The 26,392-nt window shown below is 40.1% G+C and overlaps 1 protein-coding gene across 3 annotated transcripts in view; it reads right to left on the bottom strand.

The window, feature by feature from the left end:
* Window positions 1–26,392, bottom strand: part of PATJ (PATJ crumbs cell polarity complex component) — a 321,583-nt gene that overhangs the window by 27,786 nt on the left and 267,405 nt on the right. For 2 of the 3 annotated variants that reach the window (XM_037136218.2, XM_037136220.2), the window contains exons 35-40: window positions 17,754–17,837; window positions 12,639–12,832; window positions 10,250–10,397; window positions 8,836–8,922; window positions 4,868–4,982; window positions 4,072–4,109 (exon numbers count right to left, since the gene is read on the bottom strand). In XM_037136218.2, the coding sequence (XP_036992113.2) occupies window positions 4,072–4,109; window positions 4,868–4,982; window positions 8,836–8,922; window positions 10,250–10,397; window positions 12,639–12,832; window positions 17,754–17,837 (666 nt within the window). The remainder of the gene's footprint in view (window positions 1–4,071; window positions 4,110–4,867; window positions 4,983–8,835; window positions 8,923–10,249; window positions 10,398–12,638; window positions 12,833–17,753; window positions 17,838–26,392) is intronic. The other variant, XM_037136219.2, reaches the window with a different exon arrangement.

Below are 26,392 nucleotides of genomic sequence, written 5' to 3'. Positions count from 1 at the left end.
ACGGCAGTTAAATGATAATTACAAGGTCATACATTTTTTTTTACATTTCTTAAACCCCAAATTTAAGGATCAAAGTGATCAAAATAGAAGTCCACTTTCTAATACTCCAGATTTCATGCTGCAGTTTGAAATTCAGGATTTGACAGATGCATGAATGAAAATGCATCTTATGCAATCTTCTCAGGAAGGCAATTTAGCAATATGTATAAAAGCCTTTAACAACAAGTGTGGCTTTTGACTCAACAATTTCATTTCTAGGAGTTAATCCTGAGAAAATCACCCATGACATAGGCAAACCCTGCCCCACCGAAGATATTTTGCTATAAAAGGTAATGAAAGTTTAGAAATATGCTAATTGTTTTAAAAGAAGAAGCTGGTTAAGCCCTGGCTGGTGTGGCTCAGTTGGTTGGCACATCATCCTGTAAACTGAAAGGTCATGGGTTCAAATCCTGATTAGGGCACATGACGGGGGTGCGTGTTTGGACCCTGGTTGGGGTGTGTGCAAGAGGCAACCAATTGATATTCCTTGCTCACATGGATGTTTCTCTCCTTCTCCCTCTTGACTTTCTCTCTCTAAAAATAATGGGATTGGGGAAGGTGGTTAAGAAAATCACAGCACATTTATATGATGGAATATTATGTAACCAATAAAAGTCATGCTATATACCAGCTATTTTCAACATTTTCCATCTCATGGCATATATAAACTAATTAATAAAATTCTGCAGCACACCAAAAATATTTTTTTTGCAGATCTGACAAAAAAAAAACCCCTTCTGGTTAAGATGCCAGCTTAGGCAGACATGGCTCACCTATTTGCACAACCACATCAAAATTACAACTAAAATATAGAACAACCATCACTCAGAACCACCAGAAATCAAGTTGAATGGAAGCCTGACAACTACGGATATAAAAAACCACGTCCATCCAGACAGGTAGGAGGGGTGCAGATGTGAAACGGGCTGGTCCCCCACCCACGTGTGGTGGATAAAAATTTGGAAGGGATAGCTTGGACGTGAGGAGTCCCAGCCCCATACCAGGACCCCAGCCCAGGGTTCCAGTACCAGGATATAAATCCCCAAAACTTTGGGTTGCAAAAACCAGCAGGGATTGAGTTGGTGGAAGAAACTTCTGGAGCCCCAAGCAGTGCCTCATAAAGAACCCACACAAAAACTCACCTGCTCAAACTCACTCCCTCTGAGCTCCAGTACAAAGGTAGCAGCTTGAAAGGTACAGGTGGTATACAGGGAGGAACTAAAATGTCTGGCTTGAAAACAAGCAGAGACCATTGTTCCTTTTCTAAATCCTCCCCCAAGAGCCACAGAGCCACAAAGCCAGCAAGCTGGTGCCATATCTGAGACTTGATTAACCTGGCTAACACTGTTTGACCTGCCTTAGAGATCCCCAGAGACTCTGCCCCACCTGACTAATGGGCCCATGTGCACCCAAGCTGCTTCTCCATGTGAATGGCTAGTCTTGGCTCATGCTGCACAACTTTATAAATTCTCTCACATCAGCAATAACTGGCGCTTAGTGAGCCCGAGGACTGGCAGTAGCAGCAGCCAGCCTAGATTCACAGGTTGGCTTTACCTGGGAATCTCCAAACCTAGTACAACTAGCAGCTATCTCAGTTTGCTTTATAGCTCAGGCATGGTAGCCATGGGCAAAACACAGATGGGGCTTGTCCTTGGCTTGCACCACCTAGGAAACCCCAGAGCCAGTGTACTCAGCAGACAGTACAGACCATGTGGGAGCACCACCACCCTGCCCCTGCACAGCTGATTCTCTATGGAGGGTGGAGGTTTGTGGTTAGTGGTGATAGCCAATCCGTGCAGCTGACTGGTCTGGGTGAATCCCTCCCATTGACCTGCCAACAGCAACCAGGGTTCAACTACAAGAGGAGGATGTACTCAGCCCACACAAAAGGCACTCTTTGAGTACCCAGTGTGCATCTGGACCCTACAGGACACCTACTACATAGGCCACACTACCAAGACACAGAGTCAAAGCAGCTCTACCTAATACATAGAAACAAACACAGGGAGGCTGCCAAAATGTGGAGACCCAAATGAAAGAACAGATTAAAACTCCAGAAAAAGAGCTAAATGAAATGAAGATAAGCAATCTATCAGATGCAGAGTTCAGAACACTGGTTATAAGGATACTCAAGGAACTTGGTGAGGACCTCAATAGCATAAAAAAGATCCAGTAAGAAATGAAGGACACATTAATTGAAATAAAGAACAATTTACAGGGAAACAAAAGTAGAGTGGATGAAGGTGAGAATCAAATCATTTACATGGAATACATGGAGGCAAAAAACAATCAATCAGAACAACAAGAAGAATGAAGAATCCAAAAAATAAGGATAGTATAATCAGCCTATAGGACAATTTCAAGAGGTCCAACATTTGCATCATAGGGGTGCCAGAAGAGAAAGAGCAAGAAATTGGAAAAATATTTGAAAAAATAGTGAAAGAAAACATCCCTAATTTGGTGAAGGAAATAAACACGCAAGTTCAGGAAGCACAGAGAGTCCCAAACAAAATGGATGCAAAGAGGCCCACTCCAGGCACATCTTAATCAAAATGCCAAAGGTTAAAGATAAAGAGAGAATCTTGCCCTGGCTGGTGCAGCTCAGTGGATTGAGTGCCAGACTGTGAACCTAAAGGTTAAGGTTCCAAGTTTGATTCCTGGTCAGGGCATATACCTGGGTTGCAGGCCTGGTCCCCAGGTGGGGACATGTGAGAGGCAACTGATGTATCTCTCGCACATTGATGTTTCTCTCCTTCTCTTTTTCCTTCCCTTTCCCTCTCTAAAAATATTTATTTAAAAAAGAAACTATAGTACAACTCTATATAAGAAGAAAAACCCCAAAACCTTGAGGCCAGGTAGTAAATAGGTTACAGAGAGAGAGAGGGAGAATCTTAAAAGCAGCAAGAGAAAAGCAGTTATCTACAGGGTAGTTCCCATAAGACTGTCAGCTGATTTCTCAAAAAAAACTCTGCAGGCAAGAAGAGATTGGCAAGAAATATTCAAAGTAATGAACATCAGAGACCTATAGCCAAGATTGCTCTCCCCCATAAATATATTATTTAGAATCAAAGGGCAGATAAAGAGCTTCCCAGACAAGAAACAACTAAAGGAGTTCATCATCACCAAACCATTATTATATAATTTGTTAAAGGGACTTATTTAAGAAAAAGATTAAATCTATTAACAATACAATGGCAAAAATACATATCTATCAACAACTGAATTTAAAAAACAAACTAAGCAAACAAGAACAGAGACAGAATCATAGGTACGGAGAGTGTTTTGTTGGCTGCTAGGTGGGAAGGGGGTGTGGGCGAATGGGGGAAGTGGTGAGGGGATTAAGAAGTACAAATAGGTAGTTACAGAACAGCCACAGGGATGTAAAGTACAGTATAGGAAATGGAGCAGCCAAAGAACATAAACACATAACTCATGGACAAGGACAATGGTGGAGGGATTACCTGAGGGAGTGGGGGGTGCTGGGTGAAGGGGGGTAAAGGGGGAAAAGTCAGGACAACTGTAATAGCATAATCAATAAAATGTAATTTAAAAAATAGGCATAATTTTGATTAATTCACACCAGATGACTATTATGTCTGCTGTTGTCATTTTTTTATTTGACAAGAGGTCAATGCCCCTGACTAAATAGTCAGGGGTTGTATATTTTAAAAATTCTTGCAGCACGCTGGTTGAAAATTGTTGCTATACAATGTCAAAAATATTTATTGGCATGGCTAAAAGTTCTTAAGTAAAGAAAAGCTGCAAGAGTATGTCAAATATGATACCATTTTTTGTTTTGTAAAACTTTCAGTACATGAACAAAATGTGGTAGATGGGATTTACCAAAAAATTGATGGTGGTCATCCATGTACTTCACTGTGTTTTCCTAAGTCTGTTTAGGTTACACAGATCACGTGTTTTTTTCAGTAACTTAAAAGATCACACTAATTCCCCAATCAATTGTATTAAGGAGAAAATGTGCATTTTATGCAAATCCAAACAAATTAGAAAAATAGCAAAGAACTGACTTACCCTGATTATCTCAACGGTCCTTGGTTCTGTATCTGTGCCTATTGATAAAGAAGCAACACAATTTTAAAATTAAGAGATAATATATGTAGGATATAATATTATCTCCTGAAAGTGGTATCATTTTCTAGGCCCGTCAAGAGAGAATACTGAACCAAAGATAGGCACTGCACCCTTTCTCAAAATCCCCCCAGCAGCCACTGATCGGCAGCGATGTCTTCCAGTTAAAGAAGCCCTCGCTGCTGTCTGGCGCAGACGTGGCCATAACCACTTGGTCAAAGGCTGATGGGTGGCAGCAGTAGCTGCCTGAACTATGGTGACTAAATGGCTGGGAAGGTGAGCCATTTGCACGTTACCGTACATTTTTCTGACTTAATCAAAGACAACCATCTACCCAAGGAAAGACTTAAAAAGACCCTTGCCTTGTCCCACCCCACTGGTCTATGCACTTCTGACCCTCCTTGAGTGACCGCTAATTTTTTAAATAATTTTACTTTAGGAAACGCTTTAGGCTTCTGCTTTCCTACTTTTGATATGATTTCCTACTTCAGGAAATGCATTAGATTTTTGCTTTCCTACTTTTTAACTCTGGGGTAAAGTTAAGGGCACATTCCAAAAATGAATCTCTCCGGCTTTACTTCCTTTAGAACAGGCTTTTCCCAATGCTCGGGGCCTATGTGGCCAAGCACACAGATTTAAAAATATTTTAATTAAAAGTGAAAAGATTGTTTTAAAAACTATTAATGTTTAAAAAAGGGGGTGACAGGAAGGTTTTGCAGGAGGTGTGTCCGAGGAATACCTGAATATTGGGGGAAAGGATCTGAAGCTCTCTTTGCGCCCACGAGGTTCTGCAGGCTGCTGATGACAGGAGCAAGGGAGGGGTGCAAGCTGCTGGGGGCGCTGTGCTGACTCCGCTGAAAGGAAACCCAGAGGTCAGCTGTGCTGAAACATGGGCTTGGTTTGAAAAACTCGTGGACTAATCAGCATTTTAATTACTGACGTAACCATAACCGTGCAATAGAAAATTCTTAAGGGGCTAAACGAGAAAACAAAAAATTATCCACACTCGCTCTCTTACTGCCCTAACATAATCCCATCTAACATTTTCTCCATTGTTTTCTGCATTATATGTGCTTTATTTAATATATGGTTTCAATCATCAAGGAAAAAGATATGCAATAATTTAAGCTTTTCTTGCTCAATATGAAATAAAAAACATTTTCCTAAGTTGTTGCACAATATTTATACATGCTCAGTTAATGGCACTGTGTGTCACTGGAGACTAGGGACGGCATTCATTCATTTTTTACCCAAATTAGACACTCTATTTTGCTAAAAAAAAAAAAAGCATAATAACTGGTTCGATTCCCAGTCCGGCTCATGCCTGAGTTTGCAGTTCAGGTCTTCAATGGGGGTGTGCAAGAGACAACCACACACTGATGTTTCTCTTGCTCTCTCCTTCCCTTCCACTCTCTCTAAATATAAATAAATAAATAAATAAATAAATAAATAAATAAACACATAATCAGACTTTGATTAATAGACATTTGACCGAATGGAACTCTCAATTATAGGAGAAAGCAGCAAATATCCTGGGAATATATTGTTTTAGTAATATTTTTTTTTTCTTACAGACTTCCTAGACTCAGGAATAACTCAGCTCAATTGGCTATACCTTCATTATCGCTCTTTTATCCATCTAACTAAATATCTGAGTTCTACAATGTATAGTTGTAGTGGTTAAGTATGGCTAGTGGCTATTCAATTAAAATCATACACATACTGAAGGGCTTTTTCAATGTAGAATATAATGTCACCAATAATAAAGAAAGAATTTTTTCTTCCAAATTATCCATATTATGCCCAACTGCCTCAAAATTTTAAACTAAACCTAAGATCACAATTATCATCAGATGAATTATAATTTAAATCACTTCCTTAATTCTATAATGCAAACTGTTTAATATTTTAACACTCTTTAAATATGAAAATTTTCAAATATAAAGAAAAGTTAAAGGTAGACATCTGTACACACAACACCTAGATTCCACAATATTTTGCTATGACCTTTTCACATATCCATTCATCGCTTCATCACTCAATTTGTCTTTTTAAAAAATTCTTTTCAAAGTAAGTGATAAATATTATTAGTATACTTCACAATGGATGATTATAAAGAAGTATGTTTTGTATTTCCCTGAAAGAATGTGATTTAAATCAATGGTGTTATAATAAATAAATACTCAAACTGAGGAAGTACAACATACAACTTCTGCCTAAAAGCAATCTCGAAACAATGTGGTTGCCACGGCCTGTATGAGTATGGGCTTTGCCTGACAGTGTTCCCTCAGCTATTTGAGGGAAAGGTTTTTCTTCTCCATTACACATTTTCTGGTTGGTTGGAAAAGACATTTTACATGAATTTTAGTTGAGTTCTGATAATCCACTCCCATTGGACCAGCCTGACAAGACATTTTTAAAAAAGAGGCTTGCTGTTTCTGAGGCTAGAAGATCTCTCTTAATGAAGCCACTTTCTCTAGGCCAAGTTAACTAGATAAAATTCTCCTTGGCCCTCAAAAGCCTCTGCCTCCCTAGCTTATAATTGCCCAGAAAGAAATCTGAGTCAGGTCCTGGGACTACAGATGAACATACTTGGGAAATGGGATTTCCTTTTTCTCCATCTCAGTCATGGGCTGGTCTTCAACTCATGAAGGGGGATACTTTCTTTTCTTAGCTAGGGATAAGCCTTCTTCCAATCAGCCACCATCAGTGCAAACTCTCACATTATCTCAGCCATTATTTTAGGGATGAAGTAAGGATATAATATATTTATTGCTTTCCTTAAGACTGAATAAAACTTCTATCCTTTGAAATGAACATTCTGTGCAAGAAGATCAAAATATTTGATGCTTTATGCCAGGGTTCCAAAATCTGACAGTTCATATTTACATAGCACATAAAGGGCAATGGTGGTTTTGTTGACATTTAATGACAGAGCTTCTAAGGGCGTCTGCTCTATTTTCAACCTGAGTGTGAACTTTATCAGTCACTAAGACACACATACACATTCCTCAAGGACAGAAATCCAGTTCCACCCACCTGACCTGTCAGCCCAAACTTCTGTTAAAACACTCAATTCCTTGTATCCCTTTTACCTTTGCATATACTACTCCCTCCATCTGGGATGCCTGCTCCCTCTTTTCAACCTAAGAAACTCCTTTTGCAGTAAGACCTGATGGAACCTCTTCTGTGCAGCATTTTTGTACACTCCAGAAAGAAACATTTCATCTCCGGTATTGTTCATTCTGCATCCTGACCTCCTATGTACAATGAGGCTTTAAGGAAATCACTCAACATATGAATTTCCCATTAAGGAAAAGCTGAGGTGACTATTTGCATCTCAAATTCCCACTGTAGCCATTCACTCCTGGAATCCCACTGTAGCGCTCTCTCTTATAGTCCATGTGATATTTGCTGCTGATTCCCTGAGCCAGAAATGGGAAAGAAAAAGTTCTAAACTTAACATGATGTTACTGGGTTTGGCTGATTTGAGGATTCTTTTAGACAAGCCAGCTAGCTAGTCTGGGATACTATCCAAACAATTGTCTCTTTCTTCATCCATTTCCTTTTTCTTTCTTTAAAAAAGATTTTATTTATTTGTTTTTAGAAAGAGTAGAAGGGAGAAGGAAAGAGAGGGAGAGAAACATCAGTGTTGAGAGATACATTGACTGGTTGTGTCTCATATGCCCCCAACTAGGGTCCTGGCCGGCAACCCAGGCATGTGTCCTGACTGGGAATCGAACCAGCAACCTTCGGGTTGCAGGTTGGCACTCAATCTACTGAGCCACACCAGCCAGGGCTCTTCATCCATTTTCTAACACCACTGAGGCAGAGGAGACAGTGATGGCATTGCAGAAGCACTGGTGTGCTAACCACAAAATCCGAGAGTCTTCTGGACAAAAGCCTTGGACAGGCTTTAGGTCTAAGGCAATCAGGGAGGGGACTAAAAGTCATGCTTCTTTTAACCTCAAAACAAAGGCCCATCTATAACCTGCAAAGGAGACTTCAGGGTAACATGTAATTTCTATAGTTTTATTATACACGAAATGAGACTTAAAAATATAGTCTACCATTTTGATGTTTTCAGCCATTACAATGAAAAAAAAAAAACAGTGAAATATACTTGGTTTAAAAAAAAGTGGCACTTACATCAGCCTTGCAAATAAACATAAGATGTTTGCTAACCCACAAAATGTCGCCCATTGAGGCCTCTTTCCCACAGGAGAAACCCTCACATTTCACTCTCCTAGGGATATACCATTAATTGCCCTCAGCATGTGTGAGTGGCTATTCACAAGTTAACTTTATAGCAATATTTAATTGAATGAATAGAACAATGTTGTGCTAATGAGGGTCAAATTGCCACCAGATGTTGCTTCTTCTTCTTCTTTTTTAAAAAATAAACACAGCTGTGTACATGCATGCATAGGCAATACAGAACTAATTGTGGGGGAGAAAAGTGGTCCTAAGAAAACACTGGCAGGCAACAATGGAGATAAAAGTCTAGGGATTAATGAATTTCCATCCCACCTTTCGTTTCTATTTCAAACATGTTAGAAACATTGAACTTGGTACTGTGAATACGCTGTAGATTACGCATTACTGTAATATTGTGTATTATAGACTATTTCTCCATTTACGAAGTGGGGAACTTTCTCTCAACAAGGACAGGTGAGTGAGTCGGCCTGTGAGGAAGCCATCGACAACCTGACTGTTCTGTGATGTCTTCCGTGCGGAGGTCCAGGAACTGGCTCGGAGTCTCCCAATCTCTAGCTGCACAAGCCCCTGTGCACACTTGGGAACACAAGAAAAGAACAGAAGTGAAAAACAGTCGTATTTATGTTCTAAATGATCATAGCAGAGCCTCCACTCCTCTCTACAGCCAAGAATTGTCAATGCGTGATGAAAGCCATAGGAAAAAAAGAAATTCAGTAAAAAAAACCAAAACACAAAATCACAAAAATTTATCAACTCAGTGGTATTTTCATCTCATGACTTCATAACTTCTTTAAATGTTAAAAGGTTTATATTTCAATTCCCCTCTTTCCCCCTCCAATAAAGTATTTGTGAGCAGTGAAATAACTAAGAAAAAGTGGTGAGAAAGAAGACAAAAAAAGGTAGAAGTAATTTACATATGTAAATCTTCTTGAGTAAAAACTGACAGCGGACTATATTAAGAAATCAAGATTTAAAAATACACAAAGTTCCTTTGTCTTTGCAAAAGCTCCCACAGCTATTTGTAAAAACAGAATAAAATACACTTGGGTATAGTTGAATGAAAATGTATAAGGACTTTTGTTAACCAGTTTTTTCCAGAGGAGGCAGGGTGCATGTGGCAGAGACACTCAGAAGTGAGGTGTGAGCTTTAGCATCTCCACAACTGCAGGGAGAGACAGCCTGGGAGGTAGGAAAGGCAATCAGGCAGAGCACCGTGATCTTGGGCATGCCGGACTACTTTTTATTTTTTAAAGATTTTATTTATTTTTTAGAGAGAGGGGAAAGGAAGGAGAAAGAGAGGAAGAGAAATTGATGTGTGGTTGTTCTTCATGCGCCCCCAACTGGGGACCTGGCCCCCAACCCAGGCATGTGCTCCGATGGGGAATCAAACTGGCAACCTTTTGTTTCACAGGCCCATGCTCAATCCACTGAGCCACACCAGTCAGGGCCCATTCTACTTTTTAATGTCACTTGTGACATGGGACAGTTGGTCTAGACAGGCCCTAACACTCCTTCAATGGATAAAAGCTGGATTTGATGAATTCATGGTAACATGCTCCCTGACGTAGCCCTAGAGGGAGGAAGATGAATTAATTCTGGGACTCCAGAAGAGCCCATTGCATCAAATGCATTTAGAAGACAACTGTGGAGACTTGGAATTCTCACAATTAAGGAAATATAGCTCAAAAACCCCCAAAGTAGTGTTCTCTTTACTCCTGCTAATCAATATAACAGCTTTGTTTTAAAGTTATTCCTGGTTGGTTAAAATAATCAGAGATTAGATTTCTAGTAAAAAGTAGAGTCTGCCTATATCATCTGGCCCATTTTATAAGCACATTAGATTACAGCTGCTCCCCCTGGACTTCAGTTGCGCAGGTAGGCAGAAAGTAGCCCAGGGACTCACCTTGAGGATGGTGGCCACTGTCTCCTGTGAGGCACTTCTCACGTCCTCCCCATTTACAGATAAGATCTGATCACCCTGAATCAATCTCCCATCAAGGTCTGCGGCTCCACCTTTCACGATGTCAGAAATAAACACTCCGTTTCCATTCCTGTGAATACCATAAAGTAGTGGGTGTTGTCACAACTTAATATTTCTTTATTACAGCTAAGATTACTGACATTCTATATAAATTTGCAAAGTCCTAAAACTTGGGAGAACTACAAAGCCATCTCATCCAATAATATCCACTAATTGCCCAAATGATAAATCTTAGAGTGCTCACTCTTTAAATACTTTATGCTGCTTATTGTAATATTCACTTTTATCGTCCCAAGGGCCTAATTTCAGTGAGAGGATAATTTTAGTGAAATGAAATGGAAATTCACTTTAAAAAATGGAGTTAAGTACTCTTAAAATGTACAGGTTATTACCTGAGAGATCAGTTCAATTATTAGCAGCTGACCTATTTGTAGTCTCTTTCTCACACTCCCCTTTCTGGATGTTATTCCTTCAAGGTTTTAAATATAGTTGTTTGATGAATAAATAATTGGATGTCTCAAAATTCAAGAAGTTACAAAGGGTGGACCTTGAAGGTTCCCTCTGTTCCCTTGTCCCCAAGTTTCCTTCTCAAAGGTAACCAATGTTACCCATTTCTTAGATATCTATCTGCAAGAGACATTCTGTATATACACAAGCCAATGAATGTGTGTGATGGATATACATGCACACACATTCTCTTTCCCCCCCAGTTCTATGCTCTTTAACTTTGCTTTTTTCACTTAATACATCTTGGCAATTGGTCTTTGCTGGCACTTGGGGTTTCCTCATTGTATTTTTTTATGGCTGCATGCTATTCTATGCATGGTCCTTAAATTTGCTTAGCAGTAAACTATGGATCTATACATAAGTTAGCTACATACCTTCGCTATTGCTAACACAGTGCAATGAATAACATAACTACAAGCATATACTTAGGATAAATTCCTAGTTGTAGAATTGCTAGCCAAAGAATTGTGAATTTTGAGAGCTTATACAGCTGATCCTTTACAATAAAACTCTGTGTGCTAAGGAAGCGAAGTGTTCCTTTAAAAACTCAATATGAAATACTGGTGTTGTATGATGACTATTTCATCAGTCGACCATGAGACAATAAAGTAAAAGCCATGACTCTTAGTGGAATCTCCCACGTACGTGTGTGAGCACAACAAAGGGGCAGACTCCAACATGGGCTCTGTCAGTTGCTCTGCACCCAGATGTGCACTGATTTTGTTTAAAAATATGAGTCTCAGCTTTTTTGTTTTGTAATGCATCTTCAGAGTGATCGTCTTTTGGTTCCGAAGTAAAAAATGAGGTCCTGACAGCACAGTACCTGGCACAAAGGCAGTTCTCAAAAATGTTATTTAAAGTTTTTATTTTAATAACAGCTTGGACTGTTGGAAAGAGCCCGAGGTTGGTCATCAGAGCTCTGTGAGGGCATGTGACATAATACAGATAAAATCAACTTGCATTCTTCCTAAGAAGATGACTGACACCATTTAAAGCCATACTGGTGTGTCACCTGAAAATTCTACAGTCCTCCCGGAATAAATACACACTAGCTCTCTAGAGCCAGTAAACTTTGGAAGCTAACATTGCAGTTTCAAGATATTACCTCTTTAGTTCATTACAAGAGAAATCTGCAAATAGTAATTAGAACAATTACTGTAATTCCCATCCCATGAGTAAGCAGCATGGACTTCAAAAGATCCTGGACATCAGGATCCACCCACATTTCTGGTGTAAGTTGTTACTTGGAGACATAGTTCTTAATAGAAAACTACTGCTGTGAAAAATTTATGTGTCTCTCAACTATGTCTACTCAGCTCGTTTCAGTAACCTGCAACTAGTTTTAGTAATATAGTATGACATTAACATGGTACTCCAGGCCAGAGTAATTTTCTTAACCCAAGATTGCATATCTCTGTTGATATTAGCTCTTGCTCCAACTAACCCCTGCAAGCCTGAGATCTAAGTGACTCCAAAGTGAGAGGACCTTGCTGACTATTCTTACTCTTGTAGGGGCCGAATAGTCCTGTAAGAGTAAGTCCCAGAAGAGTAAGGTCTGAACGGCCTGGGTTGATTAGGTGTAGAGTTTTCTCTTGATGTGACATTTTTTTGGGGGGGGGGGTAAGAGCTTGCTCAGAAATATGACCTATGTCATATAAACCTTAATTAATATTCATAAATGTTAATTTTATAAATTATATTATTACGCTAGGCTTTATGTTCCAGTGCTTACAGGCATTAGTCCCTAGAACTCTGAAGGGAAAAAGCCAACCATTCTGACTTGCACAGCAATTTTTTTTTTTACCGTTTTCCAACGATGCTCAGGCCCAGTCCTCGGCCAACCTTCTTCTGCAGATCTATAGGGAAAATCTCCAAGTTCTCCTCATCCCTGTAGTGTGTCTCATCTCTAAACACCACCAGTCGCACCTTCGCGGGGGTCTGTCTCAGGGCGGTGATGGCTTCTTCGTGGCTGGCACACCTCAGGTCAACCCCATTAACCTGGAACAACAGGCATCCGAGACGGGCTGTTGACAGCAGAGGCCTCTCGCCTGCTCTGTCTGGTGTCTCTTGTTCCTTGATTCAACCAGTGAAAAACCTCTAGAAATTCCCAGCCATTCTCAAAGCACACAGACAGTGACTACACGCACTGGGTAGCTGCTTCAGATATAAAGAAGGTGACCCTTATACTCCCCCACCCAAAATAAGCGTAGTGGGTGGGTTAATATACACGGTAGTACAGTTTTGCCCAGCTGTGAACTTTACTATGGAGTCAGTGTGAGAGAGAGAGAGAGAGAGAGAGAGGGAGAGAAGGGACTAACTGGCTCATTTAATTGAGGTCAAAAGGGAAATAAATATTAGTGTTTGGTCAGCATTTTTAGACTCATTTCGTTTACTGAATATGACATCTTCACTTTTAAATGCTGATGTCACAACTACTTCAGAACAGGCTGGAGGAAGTGAGGAACCAGTACTTCCGAGACAGTCAAAGATGCCCTGAAGCTCCCTCACTGCAGTCTGGGTCCAAGCAAGCACAGACAGGACCCTGTGTGAGACAGCAAACTGTCCCCGAAACAGCACTGCGTCGAGCCAGGGCTCTGCACCTGGCAAGGCGTGTGGATCTGGGTCCGTCACGGAGCCTCCATTTCCCTGTCCATCGAGTGGAGATCATAGCCAGCTTACTTATTTTTTATTTAATAAATACTTGTGTACTAGACCTTGGTAAATATTTACTCTTTCTCATCTTTATACTAACTTTCTGAAATAAGTATTATCATATTACAAATGAGGAGACTCAGGGCATGGAAAGGCTAAGTGATTTGACCAAGGTTGCAGAACAAGCAGATGGAGAAGCCAAAATTTGAACCAGATTATCTCTCTCCAGACTATCTTTTTAGTTTCTTTACTGCGCTGCCTCAGAATTTACTTTTAGAACGGATTATTGGAGTTCCTGACACAGAAAAAGCCAAGGACTGATGGGGGTTGGTGAATCAGACACACGGGAGGAATTGAGGGGCAGAGAAGCCCAGGACTCAAAGGAAGGGAGTCATGGTCACTCCTCCAAGGTCACGGCTAGGAAGAGGGAAACCCAGAGAAGGATGGACCCAGGTCATGTATGGCTAGGTGGATGGCAGAATAGGAGAATTCCCTTTTGACATTGGCTCCAGCTGTGTTCTGGTCCATCCCTGTGTGTCCGGGACAGGTCAGGCCTACCTCTGGACCTCCATTCCTTCATTTGTACAGTGAGGGGTTGGTCTGAGGCTTTTCCAATTCTAACATTTCAAAGACTAAGAACTCTTGTCATAAAAAATGGTGCCAAGTGTAGCTCAGTGGATTGAGCATGGGCCTGCGAACCAGACAATCACGGTTCAATTCCCAGTTAGGGCACATACTGGGGTTGCAGACCGGTTCCCTGTAGGCCAGTTCCCAGCAGGGGACGCATGAAAGGCAACCATATGTTGATGTTTCTCTCCCTCTCTCCTTCCCTTCCCCTCTAAAGATAAATAAATAAAATCTTAAAAAAAAATGGTGCCAAAGAAGAAAGAAAAAAGGAATGAGCCCCTTTTGGAGAAGGTGACTTTTGAGCTGTTACTTAAAGCTGATCTTTGCCCTGGCTGGTATAGCTCAGTGGATTGAGCACAGGCTGTGAACCAAAGGATCGTGGGTTCTATTCCCAGTCAGGAAACATACCTGGGTTGTGGGCCAGGTGCCCAGTGCGGGCATGCAAGAGGCAACCACACACTAATGTTTCTCTCCCTCTCTTTCTCCCTCCCTTCCCCTTTCTCTAAAAATAAATAAGTGAAATCTTTTTTTAAAAGTTGATTCCCTCAGCCAATGGGATGCTTAAAAGCCTAATTTTGAAGTTAGTTTTTCTTTTCTTGTATATCTGGTACTCAGATTACTTATACCCAGAATAACAGTGGTTAAACATGGGTTTTAGATATAGATGGACTTCAATTTGAGTGCTGATTCCAATTTAGTCTCAGAGACCTTGTGCAAATCACTCAAACTAAGTTTCAATTGCGTCCTATGTGAATTGGAGATGATAATGATGACAATATTTACTTAGTGTTGTGAGATTAAATGAAATAAACCTGGTAGTGCATTTGGCATAGGGCTTTACACATGTTAAAAGTTCACATTTTACAAGGAACCAAGGTGACTGCAGTCAGGGCTGTTCCTCTGGCACCAGCATGCACTGCTACTTTGTGGCCGTGATGCATCCTCATTGTTGAGGCAAACCCACAGAACAAAGGGGAAAACAATGTGTCTAGGAAATGGGGGCTGAGCTGATTATTTTCTTGTATTCCAATAGATGGCACACAAGACCACTTCTGTTACTCAGTTGAAAAAAAAAGTTACTTCCATGGATTGAAGGTGAATTCTCTAAGCCTCTAAATTACCTTTTGAAAGCCCTGACAATTATACTTTTAATTAAAAGCATTCTCATTAAACTCTAATACTACAAAAGCAGTTTATACTAAATTCCAGCATCAAAATGTCTGCTCAAATCAAAGTGAGCTGCTCCAAATTCAGTTTTCATTTCCTCCTCTACTTAACAAGAGACACCACTAAATGCACAATATTCATAAGAGATACACTGCCATGTGGCTAGAATATTGTGGAATGATGTATTACCTTAAGAGCCTTACCTAAATATGCACTGTATGCATTATTTAGAACATTGATTGTAGAGGGGTAGGGGTGATAATAGCAGGGAGCCCTATTTGAGAAGAAGGGCCATCGGGAGCCCCAGTTGTCAATGAGAATATATCACAGGGGTAGGATGGGCCTGTGGGGAAGTGGGGGCACCATTGCTTTGGAAAGCAGGAATAACCAAACTAGGGCGGTGATTTCTTATTATTTTGTCCACAGGGAAAACCAGGCGTTAGCTCTCTACTCTTTCTGCTTGCACACACAACAACAGAAGTGAATAATGGAGGAAAAGGTAAAGCAAGAAGAGGAACTGACCCTAAAACGAGAACCAGAAAGAACACAGTCCATGCTAATCACAGAATCATAAATCTTGCCATGCTGAAAAAATTATTTGACTATATCTTTGTAAGCAAAATCTGACTTGTCCTAGTTTAACATGAGGATAGTATTAAATCCATGGAAGGCCAGCTTGTACAAAGCAGAGGACCCTCATGAACAGGAAGGCCACTGTTGGGAAAAGCACCGATGTACAGGTGCCTTGGTTCATGGGCTCAAAATATATGGCAGCAAAGCTGGCCTGCCTTCCTCCTGAGGGAACCTGCAGCCCTCTGGCTGACGGTGCATTGTTACGCCTCTGTACACGGCAACCGTAATTAGAACCAGTGCAAAAGTGGGGTCTAAAGCTGTGGAGAGAGGGAGCATGTTACTTGATCAAACTGAGAGCTATTTTTTAAAAAAACTAAACACACAGTATATTCTTGTGGACTAGATCCTGTCTAGGGTAAGAGAAGAGCCTGTCCTGGCCATCTTAAATCCGAAGTGTAGGCCATCCATCTATATGGGGTACAATAATTTACCTAGATAAACCAGGAAATGGTTTATATGACCTTTCAAACCTTCCGTCCCTTTAAAAAATTCTTTCTTCATGCTAACCTATCTTGAGAGTCCACTTGTGTGTGAATATATTTTATGGACATGAGGAGTTACAGCTGAGGGTCTATTCAATACAACTAAATATAGCTAATTTTTTTTACTGAGGTTTAATTGTTATAAAATAAACTATATATATTTAAAATGTACAATTTATAGTGTGAATTCATGTGAACTTATATCTGTGCAATCATTGCCACAATCAAGACAGTGCACATATTTAGATTCAAGTAGCCATTTGTGGACTTACAAATTGTGTGGGCCACGTGGACATTTGTACTCTTTTGAATATTCAATCTATTCAACTTATACAGCCAATTATGATATGACCTGGTAATTAAAAAAGCTAGAGAGGAAAAAAACAGTCCAAAACTCCTGACCATTAAAAAATGGTGTTGTATGCTAAAGCAGTCGAGCTAATTCCCAAAGAGGCCTCCCTTATTTTTCTAACCTCATACACTTGTGCCTTAAATGAATACACTGGGAATCCGTCCTAATCCAATGATAAAGCACAGTAAAGGCCTGCAGAGAAATCCTGTAAGTTGCCCCAAATTTAATTTGCAGTCAGCCTGGCCTCTCTTTTAACTCCTTCTTGCCTATATTTTCTGCCCTTAATTATATCTCTGATTTCATCTTGGGAGGCAGACTTGAAGCACCAAAGGGAAAAATAAAGTTCTATGATGTCATTCATAATGTGCCATATTAACGTTGAAAAGCAAAAATGCACATGCCCACCATAAAATGTTAACTATTCAATTAAATTCATCCAGTGAAAGAAATAATGTTGCCTAAAGGTTTCACACCATTGAAACAGCTCTTTAGTTCCACCTACCAGAACGCCTGGCATTGACTTTCCATCCATCCGTTCCCCCTTTCAGACACTGCCTGCCTTGGCACTTTTGAAAAGGCTTTAATGCCTTTGCTAACTGAGAGTCCATTTGAAAGTGGCAAGTTAAGCATTTCGGTTTTTCATAAGTTACCACATACCACCTAAAGGGAAAGAATTCTACATTTCCATCAACCAGAAAACAAAATTGGCAAGGCATGGACCTCCATTTGACTTGAAGATTTATTAGGAATGAGAAAATAATACTTAAAGCTACAGTAAAGCCTTTAACACGTCAGGTGTGCATGTTTATGTGTAGGTGCTTTTAGGGGGGAATTTAGTAAAGCATAATGGAGAGGCAAAAAAAAAAAAAAACTAATTGTAATACCACACAGTCTCATTTGACATTAACATTATAGAACCATAAATTGTACTTTTCCCTTGAATTAAAAAAATGTTTTCAGAGACAGATTTATTTATTGGCACAAAATAAAATTCATAATCGTATACCTCTAATATCTGGTCACCAGCCCACAGTCTTCCATCTCTGGCTGCTGCTCCTTCCTCATAGACTTCATGTATAACTATAGCATCCTATAAAAAACATTCTCATTAATTTTCAACAACCACAAATGCTTCCTTAAGCAAACCACCAAATCATAGGCAGCAACCCATAATTTTGCTATTTGCTAATACTGTGATATTTTATTTGACCTAAAGATAAACAAAATATGCAGTTATGACATATTCAGAGGTATAATTAATTTTTCCTAAGTTTATTATTTCATTCCTTTAGGCCTGGCTTTGCCTAATATTTCAAGTTAAACTTCCCCCATATGTTTTACTGTAAGCCATGTACATTGCTGCTGTGTATGAACTTGAGGTGAACTATGTGTCATTCTTACTTATATTTTACGGTATATTTTGAAACATGGTTTCAGATATTTATTGGTATTCAAGGATTTGGCATAGATGTGTGGTCTGATGAAGGGGGGTTTTCAGGCCTTATTACTTGGCCAATTAAAGAAAAGAACTTAGTGGAATGAACTGGCCCTGGACAGAGCATGGCATAGGGGAAAGAGCAGTCATGTCCTACATGGAAGACAGCTGAAGGCTTGAATCCAGACTCCGCCATTGTGGAATTTGGGCTACTTAAATCCTGCACTCAGCATTCTGAGCCATAAAATCAGGATAATATTTAAGGAGGTACTGGTTGAGGAAAGTGTCTGATAGTTAATGAATTAAAAAAATAATTTCTATCTCTTCAAATTAATCATCTTGATGTTTTTTATCATCATAAAAATAGCATGTTCCAATGTAAAGGACTCAAGCACTATCACAGGCACAGTGAACACAGAAAGAGATGGCCTCCCACTCCAGGCCCTCAGTGACACTCCCCAGAGACGGCCTCCACAACAGCTTCACCAGGGTCCCTCCAGGCAATTTACAAACATACACCCAGATATTTATATGTTTGGGGGAGACTATTTCAATGGAGTTGGTCCATACCAATTTTCTCCTTCATGATAAGCTTTGAAATTTCTTGCCTCAGGAATTTTTTGGGAGCTGAATGCTGAAGCATCCAGGAGTCATTGGTTCTCTTGTTGTTGATAAAACTGAGAAGATATTGTTGAATGGATTATGCTAGGTGTGTCAGAGGGCTGCTGGGAAAAGGAACGAGCTTTTGAGTGGAGACTGGAAATAGAGGTCTGTGGGTTCCATGAGAAGCGAGGACTGGAGCCCTGCACTGCCCAGCGCCCTCCCAGTCCCTGCTCCCCTTTTCCCCAGTGCACACAGAGGCAATCGTCAAGGGGGGCAGGCTCCAGGTATAATGATCCATTTTGAAAGAAGTCCCTCCCATGCACTGGGGTCTAGAGCAGCAGGACTTCTGGTCTTGCAGGGAGCATGTAGGCTTAGGCACCTATGGGCTTGATGATTACCAGGGTGGGCTGATGACGATGGCCAGAGAGGCCTTTCCAGGTGTGGGAGCTTTGTAAAGAAACAGGAACCCTGAGAGTTAATGAGCCACCAAAATGACAGAGGTTGAAGAATTAGAATTAAATTAACACTAAGTAAATGAAGAAATGAAGTATTTCTTGCAAAAATATAACAAATAACAGAAAAAAAATCCAAACCAAATCTACTCCCTTAAAAAATATGAAGGATGGGACTTCCAGCCAAGATGTAGGCATAGGTAGACGCACTGTGCTTCCTTGCACAACCAAAATTAAGGAAAACAAAAATTAAAAAACAAGAAAAACCAACCAGAACTGATAGAAAATTGAACTGTATGGAAGTCTGATGACCATTCATCCAGATTGGTAAGAGGGGCAGAGTCAGTGGCCAGCAGAGAGGGGTCTTGGCAGGAAAAAGTGGTGGCTGGCAGACCCCGAGCATGGGGTGGCAACCAGCAGACCCAGTGAGGTGCACAAGGCAGCTGGCTGACTACAATCACACATTCGTGTGCAGATAAACCAGACAAAAATGGGGAGCAAGATGGACCCCGCAACCCAGAGTTCCAGCTCCGGGAAACAAAGCCTCAAAACACCAATTGAAAACACTTAAGGGCGTTGAGGTGCCAGGAGAGACTCCCAGCCTCACAGGAGAGTTTGTTGAAAAGACCCACAGGGTCCTAGAACATACACAAGCCACCCACCTGGGGAACCAGCACCAGAAGGGCCCAGTTTGCTTGGGGGAAGTGGCAGAGGGGACTGAAATCCTAGAGAGAGCAGAGCAAGGGCCATTGTTCCCTCTCTGACCCCACCCCCACATTCAGCGCCACAACTCAGCAACTGGATTGCCCCGCCCTGGTGAACACCTAAGGCTCCATCCCTCACTAAATAACAGGCGAGAGCAGACCAAAAAAAAAAAGCTCAAATGGAAGAACAGATCAAAGGCCCAGAGCCAATACTTTTAAGAGATAGCCAACCTATCAGATGCACAGTTCAAAGCACTGGTGATCAGGATGCTCACAGAATTGGTTGAATTTGGTCACAAATTAGATGGAAAAAAATGAAGGCTATGCTAAGTGAAATGAAGGAAAATGCACAGGGAACCAATAGTGATGGAAAGAAAACTGGGACTCAAATCAATGGAGTGGACCAGAAGGAAGAAAAAAACAATCAAACAGAAAAGAATAAAGAAATAAGAATTCAAAAAAAAAATGAGGAGAGGCTTAGGAACCTGCAGGACACCTTTAAACATTCCAACAGCCAAATTATAGGGGTACTGGAAGGAGAAGAGGAAGAACAACAAGTGGAAAACTTATCTGAACAAATAATAAAGGAGAACTTCCTCAGTCTGGCAAAGGCAATAGACTTCCAGGAAGTCCAAGAAGCTCAGAGAGTCCCAAAGAAGGTGGACCCAAGGAGGAACACACCAAGACACATCATAATTATAATAGACAAGATTACAGATAAGGAGAGAATCTTAAATGCAGCAAGAGAAAAGGAGATAGTTACCTACAAAGGAGTTCCCATCAGATTGTCTGCTGATTTCTCAAAAGAGACCCTGCAGGCAAGAAGGGGCTGGAAAGAAGTTTTTGTGTCATGAAATCCAAAGACCTACATCCAAGATTGATCTATCCAGCAAAGATTTCATTTAGAATGGAAGGGCAGATAAAGTGCTTCCCAGATAAGGTAAAGTTAAAAGAGTTCATCATCACCAAGCCCTTATTATATGAAAAGTTAAAGGGACTTATCTAAGAAAAAGAAGATAAAAAAGATGAACAGTGAAAGGACAGCAAACTCAGTTATTAACAACAACACTAAAACAAAAGCAAACTAAGCAAACAACTAGAACAGGAACAGAACCATAGAAATGGAGATCACATGGAGGGTTAGCAACAGGGGAGTGGGAGGAGGAGAGAGGGGGAAAAGGTACAGAGAATAAGTAGCATAAATGGTAGGTAGAAAATAAATGGGCAAGGGCAAGAATAGTATGGGAAATGTAGAAGCTAAAAAACTTGTGATACATGGACATGAACTAAGGAGGGGGAGATGTGGATGGGAAGGGGTGTGCAGGGTGGAGAGTAATGAAGGGGGGGAATGGGACAACTGTAATAGCATAATCAATAAAATGTAATAAAAGATATAAAGGGTGTATTATGAAATTGTATACCTGAAACCTGTATAATTTTATTAACCAATGTCATACCAGTAAATTCAATTTTTTTAAAAAAAGGGTTTCTACACAAATTCTGGAATAGAGAAGAAACAAAAGAAAAAAAAAGAGTTCTATAACCATATGACCCATCTGGATTCCAAATATCTTTACAGTATTAAATACTTTGATTTCATCTCACCACACAGTTTTGAAAGCATTCTTTATTGCAGCAATTAGAGAGGCAGCCCCCCAGAGCCGGGGACGGTTCCTTGATGCAGACAATTTACATTTCATATTCCGTACCAGCAACAGATTTAGACCGTTCTTTGTTGTAACTGACTTATGAGATTTCCAGACCCAGGGAGCGTTTACACTGCCAGGAATTTGCTCCTCTGAACTGTTCCAGGGAAATGGTTTGGAGGAAACTTGCTGGGTCAGTGGCTTGAGGTGATCCCAGCAACACTGCCCAGATGACACCAAGGGACAGTTTTATGGAGGCAGTACAAGGAGAGATTAATGCAACTCCCGGCAATACCCCAGGTTGTGCTGGTTTGTTTTGTTTGGTGGTCAGACACCCCGTCCACACTGGATGGGGAGAATCAGACTGAACCCGTACTATACATGGCTTTTACAGAGCTTAATTTTCAGTACAGACTCCTTTGATCTTGGAACATTACAAAAGTCAAGTGGGAAATTTCTCTTCGTTCATACTCAAAAGGAAGGAAAAGACCCCATAAAGTTTTTATTCCATAAAAGTAGCCTGAATTCTATATACTGTCTGGGTGCTCAATGAACTCATACATAAAATAAATATACTGTTAATAGTCTCAAATAAATGCCAAACTCACTGCCAATGATCTGTTTTTAGTCCACGAGTCTTTATATATGAAAAACTCTCCATTATTTCTTTCCCTTTGCTCGAATCTGCTTTAAATTCTCTTAAAGTTATCAGGAAAAATACGAGAGCGCATGGGACACTCTGACCTAATAGAAAAAGGCCATGTTTCTTACCACGTGCTCTTGTGTGGTTCTGGACAATTGCATTAACGGGGGGCAGCAGAGGTAAGAGGTGGGGACCAACAGTTAAACTGGAAATGTGGGCTGGTGAATGAAGAAGAAAAATGAATTTGATTTATTCTTCAGAAGTCTTATATATATAGTTATATATATATAGGGTAGGACAGAATAGTAAAAGAGATACTAGATTGGGTTATATTAAGCATCTGTGTGACATGGCTACATTAAAATTTTACTTCTGGCAATATACATGCTTATTACAATATTATTGACTATACTTCCTATGCTATACTTCATATCCCCACAACTACTCTGTACCTGCCAATCTGTACTTTTCAATCCCTTCACTGTTTTCACCCAGTTCCCCTACACCCCCCGCCACCCTCTGGCAACCACCCAGTCTGTTCTCTGTATCTGTGAGTCTGTGTTTGTTTGTTTGTTTATTTTATTCTTTAGATTCCACCTGTGAGTGAAATCATATGGGACTTGTCTTTCTCTTATTCACTTATTCCACTTAGCATAACACCTTCTAGGTCCACTGAATGAAAATGGTAATTAAAATATATTTTTAAAAATTTACTTCTTGCTTTTGAAAAATGTGATTAGGTAAAATAATGGGTTATTAATATAAAACTGACTTTCACTGTTTTAAATTTAAAAATTTGGAGTTCATGACATACACCATTCTAATCTTGTATTTCTCCCTAAATTCTAATGCTCTGAAGCCATTCACACAAAACTGCTTGTTGGAATGGCTCTGAGTGCCTTCTCCCTGACTAGCCTCCCTTCCTATCTCTGCATATTAAATAACATCCCTTCACCCTAGAAAACTTCAGCAGCTTTGTCTACCAATACCAATGACTTCTTCTAACACTCATCCATTCTAGAGGCAGTCTATCAGTTACTTGCCTGGGGGTGTGTTGCTGGCTTATGGCTGTAGAGACACACAATTAGTAGGCCCTTGAAGTCAGACTTCTCGGTCCAAATCCTGGTCTTGCTATATCTGGCCATGGGCCTTGGGAAGGCTATTAACCTCTCCAGTTCTTAGCATCCTCAGTTTTATATAGTTTTGAACAATATTATCTACACACAAGGCTTCTATACGTGCCAGCACAGAGTCAAGAACCAATAACATGTCATTTATTTAACACCTATGCGCCAAAGATGCTATGCACTTCCCATTTGTGCCATTTAATTCACGTAATAACCAAGCAAGTTCGGTATTATTAGTCTCATTTATAGTTGGAGAAACAGAGGCTCAGAAGGGTTCAGACTTGACCACATCTTTCCAGCTTCCCAGTAGGAGAGATTAAGTTCAACTTGGGACTGTTAGATGCCAAAACCTGTGTTTCTACCACTATAGCAAGATTCTCATCTGTTTTGAATATTTTATTTTGTGCTTGTACAAAAGCTTACTTGGGATTTTCCATATGGCATCAATTCTGTTGAAATACTGTCTCCTCAATTCTATAGCAAACATCTTGAGGGCATCATGAGTTGATCATTTTACAGAGTGAACAAAAAGACAACTCGTGGAAATGAAAATTGAAGCCTTAATGATGTGGGGTGATATGGATCTCACTTGCTTAAGTGTTGGTTCATGATTAGGAATTCTACACAAAGCACATGGTTAGGCCCTTTCCCCACCCCACACAGAATCTCTCTCAATTCTATTGTTATTCTTCTTTCCTTCCTTCCTTTCATCTTTTCAATCGGTGCACTCCTGTTAATTCACTGATTTTTATTCTCTACAGGAGCAGTTATAAAACATTAGATACAAGTGGTAAATTGATGTTTAAAATAAAAAGTTGTTCAGTCCAAGAAAACAGACTTCTCCTGATTTATGGCGTATAGACTTGAGAATCATTTATAGATGACCGAATGCAACCAATATTAATTTCTTCTTGAGAGTTGTATGACTTCCACTGGGACAACAAAGATTTAAGTAAGATGGTCTGTTTGCTTAGTGCCCAAAACAAGACTAAAAGTTTTGCTCTGGACACTCAAAATTACTTGTTTGACTCGTCAGCTCTAGAGAGAGAAGAATTTGATCAGTGAGTTGGAGAATCACTCAAACATTGGGGTTTCTCTAATTAGAAGGGTCAGTAAGGATTTTAGAGATGTAGGAAAAGTCATTTGCTTACACACTTTGCCCTCACCAGTTTATGTCTGAAATACATTTGAGAAAAATTCCTTTATTCCACAATTAGTGATACCATTAAAAAAATAGATACCCAGGAAGAAGCTGGCTAGCAAATTCATCATATTGTTTAAGGGACCACTATTTTGATGTACCCATTTCCAAAAGCATAAAAAAAAGTTCTTATTTATTTTTAAGTATAGATAATACATGTACATGGTACTAGACTCAAAATGTGCTCACTGAAAAGTTCCTCTCCAGCATCTGTCTCTCAGCCACCTGACTTCCCCAACTGCAAGCAAACAATGTTACATGCCCTGTGTGTTTTTACAGAGACACATTCTACATCTATACTTGCAAAGCACGAAGGACGCCAAATGCTTGAGGGTCAAGCTCTATTTGACCTGCTTTCCTTTGCTTGATCCAGCCAAGTAACATCTATTCCATGAAACCTCCTCTGACTCTCCCGCCGTGAAGCTGATCAACCCCTTCTGCGGGTCATTGCAACATCTCACAGCATCACAATAGCCTGTTCATTGCTCTAGGTTCTGTATCACCTCCCACCCTCAGTGAAACCTTTCTGAACAAGGGGTGCTTCCAACTCCTCTTTGTATCCCGCTGCTGAACCAAGAGCAGATACTCAACGAATGTTTGCTAAATGATTCTCAAAAATGTGGATGGAGATTGAAGAAGGTATCAAAATGACCCAGAAAGAGCAAGGTTAGTATGTCATAAACTTAATCTAACCCAACCAAGCTTCTGATGGTAATATACAACCATACTACCTACCACACATGGATATTAAATCCATCTGAAATTCCAGAGGATTTACTTTAGTTCATAGTGCAGTTTAAAGGAGCCAACTATGAGGGGCTTAATTATCACTGAGCCCCACAAAAATCACAAACTCCTCCAGGGGGATTTAAACTCTGAATTGCTACAAAAGAATTTCACAACAGGGCAGTAATGTATCCTAGGCAGGGTCAAAGTCATCAGACACTTCAGCCTATCAATCGCCATTTTCTTTACTGTTCAAGCTGCCAACAAGTAGATAAAGTAACTCATAAACACACCAATCATTCAGCAAAAGGCAATTTTATTGCTGTCACAATAGGCCCATAACACTTAAAGAAGCCATGTGTTAGAAAAATTGACTAAGAGTCTCCTGTGGACTGAAGGGTATCAATGAGCACCCTGTGTGGGTGAACTACTTCTACAGAATGAGGTTTTATGGCTTATACTTCTTGATATTCAGTGAATTGTTTTAACAAGCATCTTAGAAGAAAATTTTGATCAAGAATTATATGCTAGATAGCATTATAAAGGATTGGGTCTACATGGCCTAATTTTACTGCTTGTAGGCCAGCTTTACTTAATTTGGATTACTCTGGAATTAAATGCAATCTTTGCCATACTCATAAAAGCCCCTGCTCCCACTCCCCACAAAAATAATCCTGAGGGACATTTTAACTACAGAAAAGTTCCACATCAAATTTCACATTTAGGTGGAAAACTTACTTACCCATGATTCAAAAAGAGTGTTATGTCTTATTTTCCTGTTTTATGGGAAAAAAAAGCTCTCCTAATAAGAAAGACCTCTGAGGATCAAAAAGTATTAAAATACTGTAAATAAAATGGGTATTTTTCCCCCCTCTGGAAGAAACCACAGCTCACTCTGTGGCCTTAGAGGAGCAGTGCTATTTTTAAACATCTTTTAATGCAGTTCCCCTCTCGGCCATTAGTGTTCTGAAATCATACAAACACGCGTTCCACAGAGCAGATGATTTTCTCAGTCCAAGGCCAAGCCTATGAAGGGTGAGAGTACAGTGGGGAAGGAGAATGTCAGTCCGGTGCTGTGCAAACCAAAACTATATTCAACTCCACGCTG

The sequence above is a fragment of the Artibeus jamaicensis genome, unplaced genomic scaffold (genome assembly GCF_021234435.1).
Source record: "Artibeus jamaicensis isolate MK-2021 breed Jamaican fruit bat unplaced genomic scaffold, CSHL_Jam_final scaffold_1019, whole genome shotgun sequence".
Classification (NCBI taxonomy): domain Eukaryota; kingdom Metazoa; phylum Chordata; class Mammalia; order Chiroptera; family Phyllostomidae; genus Artibeus; species Artibeus jamaicensis.
Note: the sequence above shows the minus strand (reverse complement) of the source record. Positions and strands in the feature narration are given on the sequence as shown.